Source organism: Miscanthus floridulus, chromosome 6 (assembly GCF_019320115.1).
Source record: "Miscanthus floridulus cultivar M001 chromosome 6, ASM1932011v1, whole genome shotgun sequence".
Classification (NCBI taxonomy): domain Eukaryota; kingdom Viridiplantae; phylum Streptophyta; class Magnoliopsida; order Poales; family Poaceae; genus Miscanthus; species Miscanthus floridulus.
The window spans coordinates 89,532,827-89,557,262 of record NC_089585.1 but is presented as its reverse complement, the minus strand read 5'-3'; the positions used below and the strand labels follow the sequence as shown (position 1 = coordinate 89,557,262).

At 48.2% G+C, this 24,436-nt stretch overlaps 1 protein-coding gene across 4 annotated transcripts in view; it reads right to left on the bottom strand.

Annotated features, from left to right (window-relative positions):
* The window catches only part of LOC136456285 (carbonic anhydrase, chloroplastic-like), a 53,283-nt gene extending 38,439 nt beyond the window's left edge, over positions 1-14,844 (bottom strand). Inside the window, exons 1-14 of one of the 4 annotated variants that reach the window (XM_066456091.1) lie at positions 14,674-14,815; positions 11,170-11,404; positions 10,748-10,809; positions 10,622-10,670; positions 7,823-7,939; positions 7,569-7,708; positions 7,344-7,449; positions 7,118-7,249; positions 5,871-5,932; positions 5,681-5,729; positions 4,350-4,466; positions 4,092-4,231; positions 3,875-3,980; positions 3,364-3,782 (exon numbers count right to left, since the gene is read on the bottom strand). In XM_066456091.1, coding sequence (XP_066312188.1) covers positions 3,648-3,782; positions 3,875-3,980; positions 4,092-4,231; positions 4,350-4,466; positions 5,681-5,729; positions 5,871-5,932; positions 7,118-7,249; positions 7,344-7,449; positions 7,569-7,708; positions 7,823-7,939; positions 10,622-10,670; positions 10,748-10,809; positions 11,170-11,292 — 1,338 coding nt within the window. In that variant the 5' untranslated portion in view covers positions 11,293-11,404; positions 14,674-14,815 and the 3' untranslated portion in view covers positions 3,364-3,647. Of the gene's footprint in view, positions 1-3,363; positions 3,783-3,874; positions 3,981-4,091; positions 4,232-4,349; positions 4,467-5,680; positions 5,730-5,870; positions 5,933-7,117; positions 7,250-7,343; positions 7,450-7,568; positions 7,709-7,822; positions 7,940-10,621; positions 10,671-10,747; positions 10,810-11,169; positions 11,405-14,673 lie in introns of those variants that run through there. The other 3 variants (XM_066456089.1, XM_066456090.1, XM_066456088.1) reach the window with 3 other exon arrangements.
* Positions 14,845-24,436: the final 9,592 nt, after the last annotated feature.

The following is a 24,436-nucleotide window of genomic DNA, read 5'->3' as shown; positions in this document are numbered from 1 at the left end:
ATCCCCACGTCAGCATACGTCACTATGACTAGACATACCATAGTCAAGTCTGATCGCTCCTTGCGCTAGCGTCTGGTCAAAGACCGAAGCCACGCTCTTCACTGCTAAAATTGACCAGACGCACCCGACCGAGTCTCGTCGCTGCTAGAGCAGCGTCCGGTCACCTCGGCATAGTTCCTTCACTTCTCAAACTTCGCTACCCTTGCTCAAATGTGCCAATCACCAAGTGTATCACCTTGTGCATGCGTGTTAACATATTTTCACAAATATTTTCAAGGGTGTTAGCACTCACTAGAATCTAAATGCATATGCAACGAGTTAGAACATCTAGTGGCACTTTGATAACCGCATTTCACGATGAGTTTCACCCCTCTTAATAGTACGACTATCTATCCTAAATGTGATCACACCCACTAGGTGTCTTGATCACCAAAACAAAGAGCTCCTATCAAATATACCTTTGCCTTGAGCTTTTTGTTTTCCTCTTTCTTCTTTTCCAAGTCCGGAGTACTTGATCATCACCATGGCCTCCACCATCATCTTGATCATCACCCATTTGCTCACCACTTGGAATGTGCTACCCTATCTCATGACCACTTAGAGAAATGGGTTAGCACTTAGGGTTTCATCAATTCACTAAAACAAAACTAGAGCTTTCAGCATGACATGGGAAAGGGGGGAGCGGTGGCTTGCAGAGAGAGGGAGGGAGAAAAGAGATAAGGGATTAACCCTAAACTTTCTTATCTCTATTGATAATTCTACCCTCATATATATAGGAGTTTACAAGAACGCTAATGGGCTTAGACATGTTATCAATAGAGTCCATATCCCCTACTACTCTTTTTAGATCTAATCTATAACAATTGAGCCTAGGCCCCTCCCTAATTAATTAGTCCACTAACATGTCTGGGCGCCTTCTTCTACTATATGTCTTAATGACCATAACCTCCTTTGGTGGTGCTGCAGAACCTCCTTCCTTGAATGGGTTTGATTTTGAGATGAAAAATTGAGGGCAAACTACGGATGATAACTTGATGGCAAACTTAAGATTCAAATTTAAGGTTCCGACCATAGCTAACTTCATGGCAAACTTAAGATTCAAATATATTAAAATTCCTAGGCTTATGCTTTTCTCGGCAATGGCGCCAGAAATGCTTGTTGGTATTTCTTATGCTCAAGTAGAGGATTCCGCAAGCGTACAGAATACCGTTGTAGCACTTCACTAAGAAGTGTTTCAAGGTATATATATCATTACTTATTTAATCCTAAGGCAAAGCTATAACTAGGAATGATACTAAATGAGAGATCTTAGTGTTTACCACAACTTAGTTCGATAGTGTAGTGGGGGTAATCAAAATATGATAGGAAGGGTTCAAGAAAGAAGCTCAACATGGTCCTTCAACCCCTTCTCTAACCATCAACATGTCTTTACTCTGAGCATCCAAACAACATAAAAGTAATGTTTTTGTTACAATTTTACTTGGTTCCACTTGTACTCGGAAATGTTTTGGATGTAGGAACAAACATGCAAATTCATCAAAATTAAGCACTAAGAGGCAACGAAGCAAGGCATGGCCACCAAGGGCCACCTGGTGGGGTCAGTTGTCCCCACCCTGGGTCGTCTGACTTGGCCCCACCAAGTGCTACCTCACCAATCCGTGGCTCACTGAGGAAACACACTTTGAAACATCCTGGCATGTTGATCCATTGTCGGTTTGATCCAAGGGCTCACATGAATGCTCCCAAGGATTGGATGGCCCACCATGCATACTTGGGTAATTGCTAAGGCATCCAAACAACTTGGGTAACCACGAACTGCCATCAGGAAGCACTGTGAGGCGTTGGATCAATGGCGGTGGCCATCCCTAGGTTTGCCGACCCTATAGGGGGTCGCACGACTCCCCTTGTCAGCTTCGCCGCCGTCCACTGCACTACAAATACCCCCTGCTAATGTACACTATAAATAGGGGTAATTGGCACCAGTTGTACACACACCTCAAGAAGAAGAATCTCACCACTCTCTCAAGATGTAGTACTAGCATTAATGTTAGTGTTAGTGCTAGTGGGACTTAGAGTGAGTCGAGCTCTGCTCAGAGTCCGGAAGCAGTCTTCAGGAATCTGGTATAAATCTTGGTTGTCGCTGTGAGGGCATTCCCCCAACACTAGTGTCATCAACATTTCATACAGAGATAGACGAGCTGTAAATGTAGTAAAAAAACAGGGGCAGATGCACCGAGGGGCTGCAGCCCTGGTTGTGGTCCTAATTCCTAGGGAACAGATCTTCAGCCTAGCCCAATAGTCCCCATCCATCCGTAAATCCATCCCCCTGCCTGCTGCCCTAGACTCATGACTGCGACCGCCAACCGCGCCGCGTCTGGCCATCCCCGCAACCCACCGGTTTCCTCGGCTGCCTCGCACCAGTCCAGTGTCTCGTGGTAGTGGCTCCTGCCTACGTGGCAGCCTGCTGCGCCTGGCCGACAACGCCCTGCTCCGCGCCTCCCTCAGCGGCTAAGCCCAGCTACTGGCAGCCATAAACAGGGGCCCGGTGCCCCCTAGTTGTGGGGCTACCCAGGTCGCCTGCGTGGCTACGCCAGGGGCTAGGCCGTCCAGTCGGCAGGCCCTTCGGCCCTTCCTCTTCCCTGTTGGCTGTCTCCTGCTCCGACTTCTCGGTGACAGACTGACAGTGAGGTGAGACTGAGATCCAATCATCTAGATCTTTTTTTTTTATTTTTTGTTTTAATATTTAGTCATTGTGATTCGGTGATTTTAGTACATGTGTAGACAATGACAAGTGTAGGAGAAGAGGAGGCATATAATGCTCGTTTAACTAAAATTTTAAAGCGCTTACAAGGCTTAAGAAACAGTAAGATAAATTTGCCACGCGAGGGCCGAGGTGTGTGTTGTATTAGTTCATTTCAATCCATAATATTATCCTGCTTTTTGAAGAACTATGACATTTTTATTTTTGTATGTAGAATGGAGGATGCTGTTCCAAATGGTGTGAAATTGTGAAGGCATATTTGATCATTTAGTTAACAGAAGCAATTCATTAGGTACCTTTCTATCATTAATGATGTATTGTTTAATTAAGCATTTTGAATTGAGTGTTGTTTGTTAGATCTATTAGTGTATGGTAAGTATAATTTCTAGCCTTCTAGGCCTAATTTGGAAACTCATCTTTTCGGGATCTCGGACTTTTCCCAGGATATGTAATCCATAGGGATATCATTTTAGTTATTATCTTAGTTGTTCATAGGGGGGCTTTCCGTCCCTGGGTTTTGCTCCCCTTGCTTCCAAAGTAGGTCCTATTGTTTTGCCCCCTAGTCCGTTTCTGGATCCGCTAATGGTAAAACAAGTAAACTCTTCGTAACAATATTGTGAAAAATGGATTATAGCTGACGATCTTTTGACCACAAGGCGGTCAAATTATGCATCATATAATATATAGAACATAAAAGCTCGGCGTTAGAAACGAAAGCGGTAGAAAATGCTATTGCTTATTACATTCACATTGGGCGATCCGGTATGTATGTAGCTGCTGAAAACAGGTAGTACTCCACGCATTCACATCGATCGGGTGCATATCATTAGGTATGTAGCATATATTTATGATGATGTAGGAGTTGGGCCGGCCAGGTGGCTTAGCTCTAGACTTTCCATGTAAGGAACTCCCCTTTCACAAAGTTGTAGTGGCCGCCGACCAACTTGAGGGTCCCGTTGGCCAGCCCTTCCTTGACGAAGGGGTAGGTCTTGAGGTTCTCCAGGGACACGTTCACGGCCTCCTGTAGAAACATTAAGAGATACAAGGTCTTTTGGTGAGCAGACAATCCATTCATGCAACAACTAGCTGCTCGTGTGTGTACGGTATACGTACCTTCTCCAGAATATAGCACTGGTCATCAAACGGCACCGAGGCGTGCTCTTTCTTCACCTTCATCTTGGCAGGGAAGCCGATTTTGACCCAGTCCTCAACAAAGTGGCTGGGTACACCACCAAACCAACAGACAACAATCTTGGATCAAAATCATGACACGAGACACGAGTTTTTTTTAATCTGAATGAAACTTGTATATTTTACGGTGATGACTTACAAGTTGTCAGGTGCGCCGTCCTGGAGGGAGAGGAGCGCCCTGATGCCACCGCAGCAGCTGTGGCCAATGACCACGAGGACCTGCACCTTGAGAGCGCACACGGCGTACTCGATGGCGGAGCCGATGCCGGTGTACTTGGTCTGCAGTCGACGAATACGAAAGGCGGCCGTGTGAGTCTCCATCTTCTGTCAATGCCCCGCGGCGGCCGGGCCGAGAAGAATAGACGTCCATTGCGTCTGTCGGTGTGTGTATGCGTACCTTGTCGTAGCCTGGGACCATGGCGGCGATGTTGCGGACGGTGAAGGCCTCACCGGGCAGCAGGCCCAGGGTCACCGACGGGCACACACGGGAGTCAGCGCAGGCGAACACCATGTACTGCATGCAGCAGAGGAAGAAAATCACCATCAGGTCGGGAAAAGAGGGAGCACGCAAAATCGAGTCCGGTTCCAAATGCAATATATCAGTCAAGTGAGCCTATATAGGGACGGCGGCATCTAAATAATTTACCAACCAAATGCAAATCACCAGCTAGCATGCAGCACATGGGTTAGCACTCAGCGGCGCGCATGTTAGACTGTTACGGCTTGTTCGTTTGTTGGTTTCAGCCAGGGCTTATCAGTCAGCCAATAGTATTTTTCTCTCACAACCAACCAGCACTAGTCAGGCTTATCAGCTCAGAAACTAACCCGTGAACAGGCTATTAGTGTCCACAACAGTGGTGACCGGTGGGTAGTGGGAGTTGTGAAGGATTTTGCATGTATGCATGTATCCCACCACCATTTCTTTGCGCTATGACTAGCAGTGCCAAAGTTGAAGCCAGTGCCCCATAGAGCAGACTTGTACAAAATAATTATAGGACTAGTTATATACACCTCGCTTTACGAGAAGTTAAACTTTTAAATTTTGACTAGATTTATATAAAAACATATTAATATTTATAATGTATAATAAATATCATTAGATTGAGCATTAAGTATACTTTGATGATAAATTTATTTAAAGATAAAAAATATTGATATTATTTCCTTTACTTTTAGTCAAACTGAAAAAAGTTGGACTCCTCGATAAATGATATCTGTATTTATTTTAGGATGGAGGGAGTATATCCAACAGACTACTACTATACTTGCCAATTGGCCGCTAATGGCGACAAGCTGTCACCATCAGTTTTAAGTTATATACAAACACTTTAATCTAATAATTTGTAAACCTAAAAATTGATAAAACAAAATGGTTGCTTACCATTTTTATTTAAACTTCTCCACTTTACCTATTGTTTTATTAATTATTGTCCACTATAATTTAGTTTACTTCAATATTGGAGATCTTTCATTGGGATATGATATTGAAGATTATTAGAAGGGTACTTTCATATAGTCTACTTTGGTTATCGATGAATTTAGCAGTAAAATTTTATACATGTACCTTAAGAATATATACTTTGAGTTGAATTGAGTAAATGTCCAAATAGAAATCCAAATCCAAGACATCTGTTATTTGAAAATTTGTCTTTGAATTAAAATGTCATAAAAGGTGATATCTGGATTCGATTCTATGCGAATCTGATCCGTTTTCATCCCTACACATACCTTGGGGGCCTGGCCGGATTTGAGAGGCTCGAAAAGCTCCGGCTTCTTGCTGCAAAAAAAAACCAATGGGGCATAGGATCAGTAGGAGCTCTCGGAATTCCCAAAATAAATCAGGCGGTTGAAACTGAAAAGATTAAACCAAATGCTTGTGTTGCAGAAAACAACAGCTCTGAGTAGAGAGATGACTTACTCATAGACTTCGATCTTGAACTGCTCGAACCCGCTCTTCAAGCGCTCAACGACGTCAATCATCTGCAGGACCAACAACCAGAAAATCGTCGGTCAGTTCGCCATCCCCAGAAAGACCAACTTGCATGCTTGTGGTCGTGTTGCAGCATGAGGGGGTAGAGAGAGGGGGGGGGCATGATGCAATGTTGGTCTCCTTGGCCACGGACCACAAGAAAAGCATGCATACAGGTGATCTAAAAAGGGGGACACGGATCTTCTTTGCACCAGCACGGTACAACATAGGGAGAAAGTAGAAGGTGCACGCCAATGATGGCAACTGAGGAAAAGAAAATGGATGGATGGACATAGTGTGTGCTGTATGGAGGATGATGCCGAGGGTGAGGGAGGAGGAGGAGGGAACGGACCTTAGACTGGGTGGGTGGGCTTCTGGTTCTCAAGGAGTGACGAGGTGTGGGAATCTATGGACGGCTTCGATGCCTCTCCTTTTTATATATAACAGGGGAGGCAAAGGTAAATTCTCGTCTTCTCCTCTTTTCTTCCTTTCCTCCCTTATAGCCGGGCGGATGGATGCGGTGCGGCCCTCCCTCCCTTTCTCTCTCTCGTTCACCTCTTGAGCTGCCCAGTCATCTAGATTACTAGCAACATGAACATGATGACACGTGCAATTGTTTCAGTGAGAGAAACAGACATTGCACAGCGCACGCTTTCATGAATAAAAAATCAGTAATGGCTGAGCGCAGCTTTTGTGGACGATATATCCTACTTAAGCGCACGTTGTGGAGAAGAACGACTCCAACATGATGTTTTCTTCCTCGGGGACCACTGATTCGGCAAGCCATGGTGGCCATGGAAAGGAAGTGGCATCTTGTGGTAGATGGACCTCGATGGCCATGGCCTCATATCCAGCATCACAGACAAGCCTGGTGCACCGACAAGGTTAGAAATTCAAGACGAGGGCAAGCGCCCAATCGGATCTAGGACCTGACAACAACTGGACTGGAAGTTGGTAGGGGTGGAACGTGACCGATGGATTTGCAGCGCAGATAGAGTTCAAGTGCTGCGGGAGGATTTCAAGTGTCGTGCGCTGGAATTGGTGGTGATTTTGTTGTTCTTAGAAAGAAATTGCGATGGCAACGAGGGAGAGAAAGTGGATCGGAAGTTTGGATCTGGAGTGTGCCAGGAGAAAAATGATGTGGTCTCAGATACAACATGTACGATTGAAAATGTAAAGAAGGTTGTGGACCCTACAGGCTCCCATGTAACGAACTTCCCGGACACGAAGTCGTAGTGGCCGCCGACCAGCTTGAGGGTCCCTTTGGCCAGCCGTTCCTTGACGAAGGGGTAGGTCTTGAGGTTCGCGAGGGACACGTTCACGGCCTCCTGCAGAGACATTCAGAAACACAAGGTCCTTTGGTGAGCAAAATCAACCTATTCTTGCAACGACTACCTGCTCGCGTGTGTCCGGTGCACGTACCTTCTCCAGGATGGAGCACTGGTCATCGAACGGCACCGACGCGTGCTCTTTCTGCACCTTCGTCTTGGCAGGCGAGCCGATCCTGACCCAGTCCTCAACGAAGTGGCTGGGTACACACCACCAAACCAACAGACAACATGTTAGGATCAAAATCATGACACGAGGCACACGACTCTCTTTTTTTTATCTGAATGAAACTTGTATATTTTTACGATGACAACTTACAAGTTGTGAGGTGCGCTGTCCTTGAGGGAGAGGAGCGCCCTAATGCCACCACAGCAGCTGTGGCCAATGACCACGAGGACCTCCACCTTGAGGGCGCACACGGCGTACTCGATGGCGGACCCGGTGCCGCTGTATTTGGTCTGCAGTTGAAGAAAACGAAAGGAGACCGTGTGCGGCGTTTGTCAATGCATGCCCCGCGGCGGCGGCCGGGCCAGGAAAAAAAAAGACGTCGATCGGTCGGTGTGTACGCGTACCTTGTCGTAGGGTGGGACCATGGCGGCGATGTTGCGGACGGTGAAGGCCTCACCGGGCTGCAGGCCCAGGGTCACCGACGGGCACACACGGGAGTCAGCGCAGGCGAACACCATGTACTGCATGCAGCAGAGGAAAAATCACCATCAGGTCGGCAAAAAGAGGGAGCACGCACGCAAAACCTGTCCGGTTCCTATGGCTCTTATCGATAAGCAGGGAGGCAGATCAGTGGAGGACTACACCCAAAACCAAAAGGCGGCAACTTTTGAGTTTTGACCGGCCTGTCTTTGTTCCAATGCTTTACTACAGGCTGCAGGAAGGTTCCTTCCGTTCCGTGCTACTAGTACTAGTAGTTACGACAAGGATATTCTACGCTGGTTTCCGTGTGGCTCTCGGGGCGATCAGCGGCCAAGAAACAACTCGCTGATCTATCCTATTCCCGGCGGCCAAGCAAGAATATTTCCGGCCAAGTTGGCACGCGAAAGTGAGGCTGCATATATATGCATGCATGAATGAACCGAGAACGAATTTCACGTGAGGGGTTTATCTGGCCCTGAGATGTGGGTGTTCAAATCCATCTTCCTCCCTCTGTTCCAAATTATAAGTCGCTTTGACTTTTTTGGTAAATCGATTTTTTTATATATCTAGATATAACATATGTTTAGATATATAGCAAATTCTATAGGCCTGATTGGTTGGCTACCAAAATTTGACATGTCCAAGATTTGGCAAGAAAACGTTATCAAAACTTGGGGAAAAATATTTGTCATAGATTGCCAATTGTGAGGTATTTGACAAATTTTGGTACCAAACCAAATGACTGCCAAAATCTTAGCTTGCCTAAGTTTTGACAACCAAATTTTGGCTGTCAACCAACGAGGCTCTACGTACTTAAAAAAGAAAGTCAAAGTGACTTATAATTTGAAACGGGAGGAGTACAAATTAAGGTTGGCGGCAAGAGCAGCTAGCATAAGGAGGCAGGAGGCTGGAATGTTTGTTCTGGCTTTGGATTAGCTCACACTTGGAGAGGCCGTGTGATTTAGAAAGGGATCCGGGGATACAAAGGAGACTAGGACGCATGGCGTAATGCAATCATCTTCCACAAACTTTGAGACATCTGCAGTGTAGTAGAGCATATTTCCTCGAGGATCGGCATGCATGGCCAGTGAGATATGGATGCGAATACACACAGTGTTCTCAAGGCTAAAGCAACAGGCCCTGCCCAACATTTATGCGCCTAAGTACTTTTGCAAGGGGTGTGAGAGGACAGGAGAGACGACACGTCCAAACCAACTACTCACGATGAAGAAAGAATATATCCCGTGAGGTGAGCGACGGACCAGTGCTTCACAACCACGGGACAGGACCGGTCGGTCGATAGCTCAATGGTGGGGCCTTTGCTCAATCATGGCTGGACCACACATTATTAGCCATGGAATGATGATCGCTAATACTCCTACACACCTAGTATTATCTACATGGCTCCCCTTGCATTATTTCTGTTCTATCATGAGGTTACGAGACTTGGGGTTCGTCTCTTTGTGTTGTGTATGGTTATGGTATGTGAGTGTCAAACAAAAAGCAAAATGACGAGACATGCATCTGAAATGGCTGGTCACCACCATCTGTTGCTGGCGTTCAAATGTAATGATGGAAGTGACCATTATAGTTCAAAAAAGAATTCAACACGGCTAGAAGGTGGAAGTGACCATTATACTTCAAATGTACAGAGTAGTTCTTTGTTTTCCACAGACCGAGTAGGCCAAATTAGACTGCTTTTATCTTCTCCTTTTACTACAAAGAATATTTGACCACTAGTAACTTTTATGGGTCAAAAAACTAGTAGAACCAGCTAGCTACACCATGCATGCATGCATGAAGTAATTTCTACTAATTAGGCGCATGGGATCGATGCCAAATCAAAACTCCCATCAAGAAAAACAATAAACTCTGTACTTACAAGATTCTGGCACCAGGTTATAATACTAGGAAACACAAGGAAAACCAATATATCCGTCATCTGCAAAGTGAGCCTATATAGGGACGGCGGCATCTCAATAATTTACCAACCAAATGCAATTAAATCACCAGCCAGCATGCAGCGTATGGCTTTGCACGTGCATGGGGATGCACTGGCAGCGCGCATGTTAGTGCCCACCACGGTGGTGGCGGGAGCTATGAAGGATTTTGCATTCATCTATGTATCCCACTACACCATTTCTTTGCGCCATGGCCTAGCTAGTGCCCCCATGGATCGGAGCAGACTTGCACAAAACAGTTCTAGGACTAGTTATATAGTATATCCAACAGACTACTGCTTGCCAATTGGTCGCTAATACTAATACAATGGCGGCAAGCTGTCACCGTCAGCGTTAAGCCGTGCAATTAGGACAATCCGTTTCCTTTTGTCTACTGCAGCTTTGACCTCGTTACATCAGGCGCGCGGCAATAATAATGCTGCGTGCGCACCCAGGAACACAGGGTGGGCGATGAATAGTGCAGGTCCGGCAGGGTTGCTTGCCTCTTGCCTCTTGCCTCTTGTAGATGGGAATGCGCAGCAATGAAGGGATGGTGATGAGCTACAGAGCTAGTACTAGCTAGGCACGAGTAACGACTCGGTTCTCTGAGCTTGCCTCAGTCTGGACAGCTGGGCAACCAGCAAGAAGTACTACCAAATCTTTGGGCCAGTTAGTTGCCCGGAGTTGCTACACGCTAGAGACAAAAAAAAAAAAAAAAAAAAAAAAAACTTAGCGGCGTACAAGGGAGCCGAGAAGAGAAGTCAGTATGGTAGTAGCACATACCTTGGGGGCCTGGCCGGCCTTGAGAGGCTCGAACAGCTCTGGCTTCTTGCTGCGGAAAAAAATCAAAGGTGCACGGGATCAGTTGGAGCTCACAGAATTAAAAAAAAAACAGCTCAGATGACTTACTCATAGACCTCGGTCTTGAACTTCTGGAACCCGACCTTCAAGCGCTCGACGGGGTCCATGCCCTGCAATATCAACAGAGAAACATCGTCGATCAGTCAGTTTGCCAACCACAGAAAGGCCAACTTCCATGCTCGTGATCGTGATGCAGCATGAGGGGGTACAAAGAGAGAGGGAAGGGGGCATGATGCAATGTTTGGCATCCTTGCCCACATACCACAAGAAAAGCATGCACAAAGGTGATTGAAAAGGGAAACAAGGATCTTTACACCACCACACAGGGGGAAAGTGGAAGCTGCATGCAGTGGCTACTGATGGCAACACGCTAGAGGAAAAATAAAACAGAGGAATAGGAGGAGATAACTGTTTGGAGGATGGTGCTAAGGGTGCAGGAGAAGGAGGAGGAGGAGGAGGAGGGAACGGACCTTGGAGGGAGGAGGTGGAGGTTGGGTGGGCTTCGGGTTCTGAACGACTGATGTGGTGGTTGAATCTATGGACGGCTTCGCTGCCCCCTCCTTCTTTTTGGGGAGGCAAAGGCAGCTGCTCATCTCCTCCTCTTTGCTTCCTCTCCTCCCTTATCGCCGGACGGATGGATGTGATGCGGCTCTCCCTCCCTTTCTCTCTCTCGTTTGACTGGTGAGCCGCCCGTCGTCTCGTTTACTAGCAACATGACGCGTGCAATTGTGTCAGTGAAGAGAAAGATGCACCACGCAGCGTGCACGTTCAGGAAAAAAATCAATAACGGCTGAGAGCAGCTTTTGTGGATAGATATAAAATGTCAAGTCCCCGTCCCGGTTTTTCTTTTTCTTTTTCTTTTTCTTTTTTGAGTGGTACGGACGTGCGTGCTAAACTTTTTCTTTTAAGTTTATTTAGCTAGCGGATTAAATGCAATCAGGCGCTGATGTTCTTTGGCATACCAAAAGTAGAGCCAACCCGACGTGTGTAATTTAGACTACAGGTTGGGCCAGAAATTAAACGGGGGTACTATGGATGCACTCGTAATCGCTGAGGCCGAGATTGGAGGGACAAGCTGACCATGCTGGGAGGAGCAATTTTCTGACGATCTGTGCAGTGCAGTGCAGTGGGTACCGTAAGCACAAACAAGTGGCCCGGCCCGGCCATCTGCGCGAGCGCGATCCTTCCTTTTGCTCCCCACACCGCAAGAAACGTTAGTTTCCCCAAGAGGTTCTCGTTCCCAGATCCAAGGACGCTGGCACACTGGCCACGTGCGCACGCCCCCCTAGACAAGGTTAGCGAATTCTGCAACTAGACCGAAGAAGGTCCCCCGCAGGGGTTTCGGTTCCCAGATCCAAGGACGATGGCACGCTGATTCAGATCTGCCTATAGGCTACGACGCTACGTGCGGTCCGCCCTCTGGACTGGACTAGCAAATTCTGCCAGCTTCTGAATCATCTACTAGACTGAAGGTCCCCGCTCCGGACGCCAATAGGCGATGGCACACGGCCCTGGGCCCTGGGGCGCGCTTAAATTACTCCCTTCAGCCGTCGGGACCGTGCCAGTTCTCTTCCCAAATTATTGGAGCGGCTCAGCAAATCATCACGCCAGCCAAGACGACGAAACCCTGCCCCCTGGATCCGCCAGGAAAGAGGTCCATTCCACCCGGATTGGCTACCAGTCCAGCACGGAACAGGTGTTCGGTTAAGGCTAGCCTAGATTACAATCCGGCCCGTTTGGACAATTCGACCCTCTCTACAGCGTGGAACCAATCCCCACCTATGACCCGCGGGAACGAATCCCTCTTGAAGGGTCCTGGAATGAAAAGTGGGTCGGATTCAAGCCTGAGCTGCCGAACGAGGCCTGATGTGCGCTCCTAATCCGGCATTCGCTGCCGTGCTTTGCTGCTAGCTTACCCATCATGCATGTTGGTGTGCTAATGAGGAACCGCTGTTAATAATGCACTCTTAAACATGTCGCTACCTGAACCAACCATCGATCGATGCCGGAACGACCTTTTTGGAGTATTGTTTTTTTTAATTTCGATTAATGGTGTGCTAGCTCCTTCTACTACATATTTCTCCCCTTCTCCGCATATCTACTGCGTTTGTCTGATGGTAGCTACGGTTTTTTTGACTGTACAGTCTGTAGCACAGAGTCGTGGTCCGGTACCGCGGTCGATGTCATGCTTGCATTTGCGCGCATCACATCAGTGTGAGGTGTCGTGTGGGCAACGAAAATCTGGCCTCGCTCCTCGTACATACTCCTGCCTACTAGCCTGACAAGTTTGCACATTGTTACTACCAAAGTTTACCACAGAAAACCGCCGTTAATTAACTCATGTCCCTGATCCAATATGCATGAAAATTTGGTTCCTCCAAAAGAATGAAAAATATGTTTTTTCCTCAAATTAAATCTCCGGCTAGCTAGTTCGTTGCTCTGAAAGACCCAACAGTGAACAAATTAAAGCAAAGCAGGAATGTAACAAAAAAAAATAAACCCAGCAAAGCAGGAAATTATTGCCGTTATAAAAAAGGTAAACTGACGTTGATGGGCACTACTAGTAGAGCTTTATCGATGGTCGGTTATTGAACTACCTGGATGCGTCGTGGATCAAAAGGGAACTCAAAAGCCAAAAGACGCGGATTAGCTCTTCGAGACGACCCTTCTAACTGTAGCTATCATGTACAGTACATGTCCATGACCCCACTACATACACTACTGGTCTTATCGCTTTAGGGAAAAGGCAGCCATATATATATATATATATATATATATATTATATTTCACGCTCGACATCACTAAACAAGTGTACTTGGAACTTTTCTTCTTTCCACACTCGAGACTTTTTGTGGAATTCTGTTATTATTGAAAAGCCGGCATCTAGTGGTTGCCTTCTTCAAACTAGCACTATCATTGGCCATCTCTTCGGAAACACCTCCCTTCCGGACTATTCTATTGGAGATGGTTGGCATGCTTATGTGCTACCTACTAGATGGTGGGAAAGTGATTTAAGTTACTGTCACTGGCTATTCCCTCTGTCCAAAATAAATATGTTCTGGATTTAACGTAAATTAAACTATCTTAAATTTGATAAATTGGAAAATACAATAGCATGTCCATCTTGATGTTATAAAGGCTAGTTAAGATACTTGACTTTAAGATGAAGCTAAGAATGACTTCTTTTCAAGATGCATGGGCGGAGTATATATTATACTATTCCATGATTGGTCCAAAATAAGTGGAGAACATGAGATTATACTATATATATGCATGGTACGACGCATTTGCAGACCTGGCCGGCGCTAGACTGTCTTCAACAACCGCGACCCAAAATACAAGACACATTCGTACTTTGGGTAGCGCTACAGGCAAAGAGTTCAATACCTATTTTTGGTCTTTTCTAACAACAAGACCCAAAAGACAACCCTTTCTACAAATATGTCTCCAGGAGACAGGATACTCAGATTTAGGTTATGCCTCTCCCGGCACCTAAAATGGGTCTTCCATATAGATACTCTGTTGTAGGCTATAGGTATTATGTTGGAGACCTATTTTGTGTTTGGACTCTACAATAGGTCTCCGGTTGGAGACAGCCCTTAGTAGCTCTTGGTAGACCGGAAGGGTGCGGTGCCTCCGTGCTCTTACGGAGGACATATATGGCACACACACATTTTTTTCCCCTATTGACTGGCGAGGGCAATGAAGCGGCAAAACTATAGGCGGAAAAACTATATATGGCACACACATTTTTTATTACTTTGGGTTGAAATCCTTGCGTGGCACTCGGATTTTGTTCGGGTTTCCAGAATATCCTGCATGGCCCGTACCATACTCCTAGGTAATGGGAGCGAGGACCTTTGGTTGCATGAGTCCATTTCGTGGAGACACGTGTTTAGAAGCGACGACATGCATGCATGCTGTACAATGCATGTGCTCAGTGTGCAGTGAGCCATGCATTGACACGTACGTACCACGAGGGTGGCGGGGACGGCGAAGACGGGGGCGTTCCTGATGAGGCTGGGCCGCCGGCGGACCGACGACGGCGCGGGGGTGCTGTCGAGGCTGGCGACGATGCTGGACGTGGAGGCGCGGACGGCGAAGCTGGACATTAATTGTTGTGCGAGTACTGCCGCTTGCCCTGTGCTGCGCCTCCGGTCCTTATACACACGGACGCGCGCGTGCCGACAAGGCCGTTACAGCCCCGGGTGTGCATGTGTGGCGGCAGTCTCAGCGCGCGGCGGCGTCGTGCGGCTCGCCTGCGCCGGTGCATCCGGGCCACTCGGCGCCTCATCCGCCAGCGCGCCACTCGCTCCTCTCGCGAGGATCGATGGGCTTCCCCCCTCGCTATCGGACAGGCTCGGGATAACGCGCGGCGGCACCGTGTGGCCGACGGGCGCGCGCCGGATGCACATCTGCGTCCTGGACCACACGCGCGCGCGGCCGGGTGCAGGGGAAGCGGGCCGGCGGGATTGAAACGCGCGGCGTCGAGAAACGACGACGCTGCGCGGCCTTGCTTGCCTGTGTGGGTCGCGCTCTCGCAGTAGTCTCGCTGGATCACCAGCGTATCTGGTGGATGTGCAGTTTGTGTGGACGCGATGCTGCTGCGGCAAGGGAGCCGTTGGCCCGTTGTGTGCGGTGGTACAAGAGATGGAGACATGGAAGAAGAATGCAGGCAGAAAAAAACGAGGGAGCTTGCTTTCAATTGTTTGCTTGCCGAAATGCCGAGACAAGAGCGGCGAAATCAAGCTAGGGACTGTTGTTCTTGGCTATGAGAGAGACGGGCTTGTTGCTTACTCATCTACTGCGTGTGAATCTGTGGATGTTAGGAGTAGGAATGCAGGATCCCGCCGTCGCCAGCGCGCGCGAATCTGAATTCTGAATCCTCTGTGCGTCATCACCGTTGCTCCTCATCTCCGGCGGTCTCCCTGTGTGGTGTGCGGCGGCGGGCTATGGTTGACACTTGGCAGGGACGCCTACCGTTACAGTTGGCGGGCCGTGGGCTAGTGACTGTGGGCCTGCTAGTGTCCAGCACTTCAGCTGTTCCTTTTGCTTTAGCTGGAAAACAGCAGCTGTTTCTCAAAAAAAAAAAAAAAAGGGAACACTGCAGGTGCTTTACCTTTGCATGTGAAAAGGATAACAAAATTTACACGGCGTTTAAAAGTGCCCAGAAAAACTGAAAAGAAAAAGGAAAACGGAGATGAAAAAAACTGCACAACAGCACTTTGGCTTTACATACAGATTAGTTATCTACACGATGTCGCTATATATAGTAGAATGTCTTATTGAATTAAGCTAGCTTGCTACCTGTTAAATTCCGTACCAAACCACTTCAACCCATATGGATTGAGGTGGATATATATATATAGACATCTAAAAGGGCTAAGTCCTTCGTCAGGATAAAATTAATCTCATTATCGTTCCTTAATAAGAGAATTCTCCGCGGAGAAACGGAGAATAGGGCGGTTGACATCTCTGTGTGTGTAATTGGGGTTTTCTTGGCGTCGGTGAAATATATCTCTATCTAGCTATATTCTGGCCACCAGTCATCAGTCATCACGGTCGGTGCAAGATGTGGCTACCGTTTATTGATCACCGGGACCGTGCTGTCATATTTAACGCATGGTCTTGGTCACAGTGGTCCCAGTGCTGACGACACGTACGTGCTGGACTGGAGGTTGAGAGCTGACACACGTCGGCGAAATGCTAGCTGCTATTCTCTGGTTCAGAATTGGTAAGCTTTGGAGTGAAGAGGAACATGTGTCCCGACATGTACAGTTCAGCCCATGAGCTGGTTGGGCAACCAAAGCCTCGGAGCTGGCCCGTACCTGATATGGGCCAGGCCCTTAGCCTATGCGGACCTTTCCTACAGCACCTGCTAGATCATTTTAGGCACTTCTGTTAAATATAAGGGCCTCTAGACTAATTGTGTTCCATTTGATTGCGCCATCATAAGTCATGGTTGAGTTTGAAATATCGTTCGAAAATCTTCAAACAACTATAAACTCTAAAAAGGTGCTCAAGTGCTGAAGCAAGTATCTCGATAAGGGACTCGAGAATGGAGCGGAGCTTAGCTTTGGCCCGGTCTAATGTAAACCGAAATGAGCTGAAACTACTGGGACTAATATAGAGCAATATTCACCAATTTAGACTACATAAAAGATGATCATACATGAAGCCTGTGGATCCAGGCTGCAGCACCCAAGAGCTGAAATGTGAGGGGTATATAGACACACCCGCTGCTTTGTGTGCCACCGCTGCGGAAACTCTCACCACTCTTGCCAGAACTGTGAGAGAGAAGTGAATGAACACAGGGAGCGATGCGTAAATAACTTATTACCTTTCTCCATGCCCGCCGTATTCATCCCCCCGTTAGTTTCTTGCAGCAGGGGACTCCGGTCCGAGGCCAAGTTTTGCTGATGCGTGTGTCTGCTCCAGTAATGCCCGCGCTGCCGATCGAATTACGACGAACGCAGCTAGCCACGAACTATATGCCGATAACGATGCCGGTGGGCGGTGGTGACCTTGCATTGTAGGCTTGCACGGCGCTGAAGCTCCATCTTGAGAGTAATTTGCGTACGGGCCTTAGCTTATAATGCCCGGTGGACGGAACGACGACGTACATATGTACGTGAAAGGTTGACGCTTGAGCCTAGCTTGACATGCTGCCAGGATGTGCTCATTTTGGCGACAGCATAAACACATGAGATTTTTGTGTCCAGGTCTAGACAGCGCATGAGCATGACTACGACAACGCAAGCCAAGGGGAAAAGCAAGTGCTACAAACTGATGTTGTCATGTGCGTCTTCACTTTGTCATGCATACACCTGTAGCTCTAGCCGCCGACCTGTTAAGGAACAATATTCTGCCCTCTACAATAATATTGGTTGTAAGCAATGTTTTCCTAAACGGTAAACGGTAGACAGTCGGCGAGGTCTCGTGTAGCGTTTAGACCGTGTACACGGCGTGTACACGGTTTTACACGGATTACTCGTTTTTACTTTATTTGTAAAAATAACTATAATAACCTATGTATATATTCCTATAACATAGATAATATTTGTATATTCAAATAATTTTATTATGAAAGTATATTCCACAACTAATCTAATGGTACTTATTACACATCATAAACATTTGTAATATTTTGAAAATAACATAGATAAATTATTTTCAAAATATTACCTAGTGTTCGCCTACATGGCCGTGTAGACCGATTACACGACCGTTTTTTACCGTTTACACGGCGATTCCGTGTAACCTACCGTTTATGGCCTAAACTGCACGTTCGGCTACCGAGTAGCGATTACACGCCGAGTAATCGGTCTACACGGCCGTGTTGGCGAACATTGGTTGTAAGAAGAAGAATACAATGGAGCAAATTAAATGGTGCTTAGAGCAGTGAACACTAATAGTAGCAGTGTTACAGTATATTGGGGTAACACTAATAGTAATAGGTGTTTATTCAGTTTTCCTCTGAACACTGAAGTGCTTGGCAGTTGAAATTGTCGGTTCATTTCTCATGCAAATCGTAGGTATGGTGTCCCTTAATACTCACTCACCAGATTCTTGCTGTTCCGGCGTGATAGTAGCAGTCGATGGTCGCTAGTGTGGCTTTCACTTGACAGATTGAAGGTTGTTCGTTTTATGGTCTACTAGTCTAAAGTCTGCACCAAGTGCAGAAGAAAACAATATGCCACTAGTTCATCGTTTGCTTCCCTGGCTTGGCCCTTGATTCTGATTGTTTTATGTGAACTACTGTAGCTCTGTTAGTTAGGTTCATCTTACCTACTTAGGTTCAAAGTCCTAGATTTGGAATGGGTGCCCGTTGAATTTATTTTAAGAGCAAGGGGCATTATTATTAATTCATCAGTGCTAGGCTGCTAGCGTCTAGATGTTCGGACGCTAGCCACCATCCGGACGTATGGACACTAGCCCAGTCTTGACACCCACGCCTGCCCCGCCTACTGTTGCGCCTGCCCCGCCTATTGCACCTGCCCGCCCGCGCTTGCTACTACTACGCGCCCGCCTGCTGCTGCTACACCTGCGCGCCCCTTCTCGCCTGCTGCTGCTGCGCATGCACGTGGGGACCACCCCGTACACGCTTCGCTTCCCACGCACACGCCGGGACCGCCTCCGCCTCCGCTCGCTTCTCGTGCCTGCTAATGAAAAGACTTGTATCATGAAGCACTTGCTGCAACGTACGTATGAAACACATGGAACATTTGGAATATACGCTTGCAACATATGTGTATAGGTACTACAACATATGCAACATCTAGATAAACACTTGTAACATACGTCTGAAATATCTGAAACATTTGAAACATAGACTAGCAACATATGTGTATAGCCATTGCAACATATGCAACACATGATCTACTTTTGCAACATCCAAATGAAACACTTGCAGCATACGTCAGAAACAGTGAAACACTTGCAACTTACGTCTGAAACACTTGCAAAAATACCTAAAAACATTTGAAAAGCTATTGCAAAACATATGCAACATACATATAAAACACTTGCAACATATGTGTGAAACATATACAATATCCCGATGCTGAAAGCATATAAAACATTTAGAACAAACACTTGTAACATACGTATATAACCATAACAACATCCCGATCTACTTTTGCAACATCAACATGAAACATTTGCAACATACCTCTGAAACATCTAAAACACTTGCAACATACACTTGCGACATACGCTTTCAAGCGCAACATCTACTTGTTACTTGGACGAATGGAGGCCCGTCGACGCGGAGCTTGACGCCGGTGCAGAGCTCGATGACACAGAGTGGCATGGGGGATGCCAGTGGGTGGGTGGCTGTGCGGCCCCCGACGGCATGGCTGGCGGGTACGGTCCCCAGCGGTGGAGGCGACAACGTTGGGTGGCTGCGCTGCCCACGATGAACGTCTCACGTGCTGGAGAAGGTGAGCGGCGGGAGGGCGGCACGGTGGAGTCGGCCGCGGCGGTCATATGCGCACGATGAAGAAGGCCGCGACAGGCAAGGAGGAACGGGCAAATCGACAACCATTCTTTTAAATGGACAAGCTATGAGGGGAGCAAGCATATTGAGCTCCGCAAGCTCAGAAAGGACGCATGTGGATGGACGGACAAGGAGAGCATTTCCGTTATCAATTCTGCTGTGTGTCTGACAACAACAAATATGACTGTTGTAACTTCGTTAGTTCATTTATACCTCAAAAAAGGGCCTAAACAGTACACTAATCTGTATCAGCCTTCAATTCCCCCCGCATTTGCTGGTAGCCCAGTGGAGTCTGAGGAAAGTTAAGTGGAACCACATCTTGAAATATAATTTTCAGACAAAATAAGGAGTTTGCAAAAGACCATCTTACTCCTTACTAATTAGGATAGAGGTGAGTAGAAAATAACTTTGCCTCTGTTTCCTCGTCTTGCGTTGTTTGTTTTGTTGTAACATCATCCCTGCTGGTGTTATTTACTGCTACTCTGCATCCGTAAGGCTGGGCCTTTCTCTTATTTTTCGAGATCGTGCCTTGGCACGTTTGTCATTAAGCAGGAGTAGAAAGTTTGTTACAAAACTGTCAAGTTACAGTAATCCAAAGATTACCGAAACCCACGGCCCACACCGCTCACCCAACTCGCACGTGATTGTGATTACACAAGAAACAATTTTGTGACTAAGACAAGGGTGCACCTCAAACCTCATCCATCCTGACCATATCCAATTTCATGTCCAACGGGTCAAAATTCCCACCGAAAAGAAGCTGCAGCGCTTCCTACTTGGAGGCCGATAACGGTGCCTGGAAGGTAGATTTGTACTTGTGCACTGTCTCAGAGTCGACGTTGGGCGTGCTTGCTACGACTCCCAGCTTCTGCATGAGCACGCACTGAGCCTGCTTGGTAGAGTCCACCTTGCGTGGCTTCGCCGCAAGGCGTTCACTGCACCGCAGCGACAGAACGGAGACTGGCGTCCTGGGCCTACGCAGCCTAGGCGGCCCACGGATGAAGGGCGTCTGCAGCAGAAGGCAAAGCCTCCAGCATTTCATGAAGCATAGGGGGTATAGGCCCCGGTGATGCTGGCCTACCCGTGTCGTCATCGCTTGAAGAGTCCCTCGGCACGCCCACCATCTCCATTTCCCTGGGCGAAGTCAAGACCAGATGGACATCACTAGGATCGTCGACCATGATGGTGGCCATGTCCCCATGGCCTGCTTCTGAAGTGGAGCAACGGTTTGGTGGCAGAACTTGGATTGCCACTTCAACCAACATTGGGTCCAGTGTCGAGTCAACTGCGTGTGACGGTTGCCTCAGCCGACTCCACAGCACCAGGTCCGTCTCAGCCTCAAGACCAACTCCTTCGCATGACGAGCTAGGGCGGCCGTCCAGCTGAAGCTCGCATGCTAAGCTGCCCCTGAGCTAGGCACAAACGCAGGCCACGCCCTCCGACACCTCATACATTGAGGCAAGGTGCGCCCAGAACTCCTCTGGCGGGACAGCTGGCTGATTCACACCAATGAGCGCGACAAGAACAAGCAAAAATTCTGCTTCAGGTGCGGCGAGCTCCGCGTTCTTCGGGACAACGAAGACCTCAATCTTACCCATAGGTGGTGATAGCGGCAGGCTACTATTGTGGTGCTGCTACGGCGACGACGACGGTGTGGTCGACTGCTACACACGATGAGGCGATGACGGCGTCGGCGCCTAGCCTGGCGCATCACAACCTCTCAGCAACAGCATTGGACCAGCAGGGCGACGTGCCTTGGCACCCTAGCTAAAGCGAAGCACCTCTGAGGACGAAGGCTTGCATGTCGGCAAAGGGCCTCACCTGCACGCCTGCGAATGACCATGCTTGCATGCCCTGGCCCGATGGCCGGTACCCCGACAGCGGAAGCAGTGGGATGGGGAGCGACACTGAGCGGTGATGTGGTCATGCGTGAGGCAGTTGAAGCAGAGACCCACAAGCTCTGGCGGGACAGGGTGGTGGCATTTAGGTGTTGATTTCCTCGAGCAGTGCCGGTGACGATGGCTCATGACAGTCTAGAAACCATCGGCGGTGACGTTGGGCCCCGAAGGGGCTGCCCGGACGTGTTAGGCACAGACGACCCACGCCGCGGGCCAAGGCGCTAGTGCACCGGGACTCTCGCCAACGACTGCGAACCAAGGCGCACTGGTCTTGCATCGACAGCGCCGCTTCCCCCTTGCAGGCACTGGATGGGTTCCCTCCGCAGCGGCAGAGCTCTGCGCTGCGTCCGGAGCCCCAGCCGACGGTGGAGGCGTGGCCCGAAGAGCCTTGCGAGCGATGTCTAGGTACGACGAGCGCGTGGCTTCGTTGTCGAAGCTGCCCATGCCGGGGTCTTCCTCCCAATGTCAGAGCTTGCTCCTACCAGCTGACCGACGGCACGAGAAAGAAGGGGGGCAAGCGTAGAGAGGGAGGACGATGAGGACCTGCTCGAGCACGCGGCATCCTCCTCCTCGTCTTCATCTTCGGGGATGTCCTCGATGATGGCCAGTGTCTCATCCTCAATCCTTCCATCTGTGGCAGGCACAGGTAGGACGGTGATGGATTTGGGCCCGGCGGGGGCAGCGACGCTGGGGATGGCCATCGGAACCAGGGCGTCAAAGGTGGCCGGTGGCGCCGGAGTGGCTGTCGGCGGCTCGGTGGAGGCAATGAATGAAAGGTCTTTATTTAGTTTTGGTAATTGAGTGACAACCTCAGGTGGACTGATATGTCTTTGAGTGAGATACACATGTGATAAGTCCACAAGTACATCATGTGTGATCAACCTATGCCATGGACGTGAAATGGCTTGGATACATTACAAGGCTCACACATGTTATGAAGGAGCTCATTGCATATGAGACATGACATGGAGTCATGTGACTAAGGTGGAGAAGATCAAGACAAGACTTGGCTTGATGGATCGGTTGCAAGTATGTAGGGCAAGTTGGAGGCTTTGGAGCGATGGACCGCGTGGAAGTGAAGCTTGAGCAAGACTTGGCGCCGATGGACGAAGGCAACGGTGAAAAGGAAGTGAGGTCAAGATCGATGAACCAACAAGGTCACATGATGATATGAAGTGGATCATATCATTTGTGATATGGTTGGTGCATGTGTTGCATCAACACTAGAATAGATGAAATGGAATGCGCAAGGCAAATGTATAATCTATAGGGCATTTCATTTCACCGGTCATAGGTGTAGAGAAGTTCATGACCGGATTTAGGATAGATAGCCGTACTATCAAGAGGGGCAAACTTGTTTGCATATCGGTCATCTAGTGCCACTCGAATGATCTAACTTTGCATTGTTGATAGGATCGAGTGGCGTGGTGATTTGAGTGACTGATCCATTGGAAAATGATTGTGAAAATGCTAACACACTTGCACAAGATGGTGAACACTTGGTGGTGTTGGCACATTTGTAAAGGAGAAGTTGTTGGTGTTGAAACGGATCAAGTTGGAGAGGAAAAGGAGAAGAAAAGTGCAAGTTATGGTTGTTCGGGGGTCGGAAGTTGCAACCTAACTCGTAGCCAAATCGCAGCCGTTGTAGAGGTTGGCACCGCCCTTTCTTGTGGCCAAAAAGTGGGCACCGCCAGCCCTAGGGCGGAGCATTGTACCCTAGGGCGGTGCCTAAAAACAGCAGCAGCACCCTTTCGTATTTCGGGCATAACTCTTAGCTCTAAACTCTGATTTCGATGATCTAGGACTTTTCAGAAATCTAATGAAATTCTCTACAAGATTGATCTGGTGGTTTTTTGTTTTGAGCTGAAGAGGGAACCACCATGGTCACCGGACTGTCCAGTGGTGCCACCGTCGCTTTTTTCTAGAGAGTGCAGTTTTCGGGGGTTGGCCTGGGTGGTCACTGCCACCCCTAGGGCGGTGCACCACCACCATATGTCCGGTGCTAGGGGCTCAACGGCTAGTTCAAATTAGCCATTGGGACTTGACCGTTGGAGGGGCACTGCCCTGTCCGGTGCCCTCGTAGAAAAGGGATACTTTGCTCCAACAACTCTATTTGGCTTGGGGGCTATAAATAGAGGTGGAGCTTGGCCATGGGCTGGTTGCTGAGCACCCTTAAGCCTTGGTGGCTTTGTGTAGGTGTGCTTGGGAGCCCTCTAACTCATATACGCTTGATAGTGATCATCCGATTGAGTGTGAGTGTGATTCTAGTGTGATTGCATTGCGAGAGTGCATCGAGTGGCACTAGGTGATCGAGTTGCAAGCTAGTGGTGCTTGTTACTCTCGAAGGTTGCCACCTCCTAGATGGCTTGGTGGTGGTCTTCATCGAAATGTGTAAGGAAGATTATGCGGTGCTCCGGAGAAGTGATTGTGAGGGGTATTGTGCTCACCCCGCGGGAGCCGCAAAGAGCAACTCTAGTTAAGCGTGTCATTGAGTTACCCTCACTTGGTTTATGGGGTTCTTGTAGCACCCAACGTGTGGGCTTGGTGTGGTGCCAATTAGCCGCCGAACCACCAAGTGAACGGTCGACACAACGAAGACTAGCGTGTTGACAAGCACGTGAACCTCGGGATAAAAATCATCGTGCCATCCTTGTCTTCCCGTTGGTTTGCAATCCCCTTACACAAGCTTGTAATTACTTTCATATACATTGTGCTTGTGTAGTTGCTCTTGTAATTAGTTAGCTTATATAGCTTGCTAGTTACCTTGTTGCTTGTGTAGCATAGAAGTAGCTCCCTTGCGTGACTAATTCGATTTGAGTAACCTTGTTAGTCACATTGCTT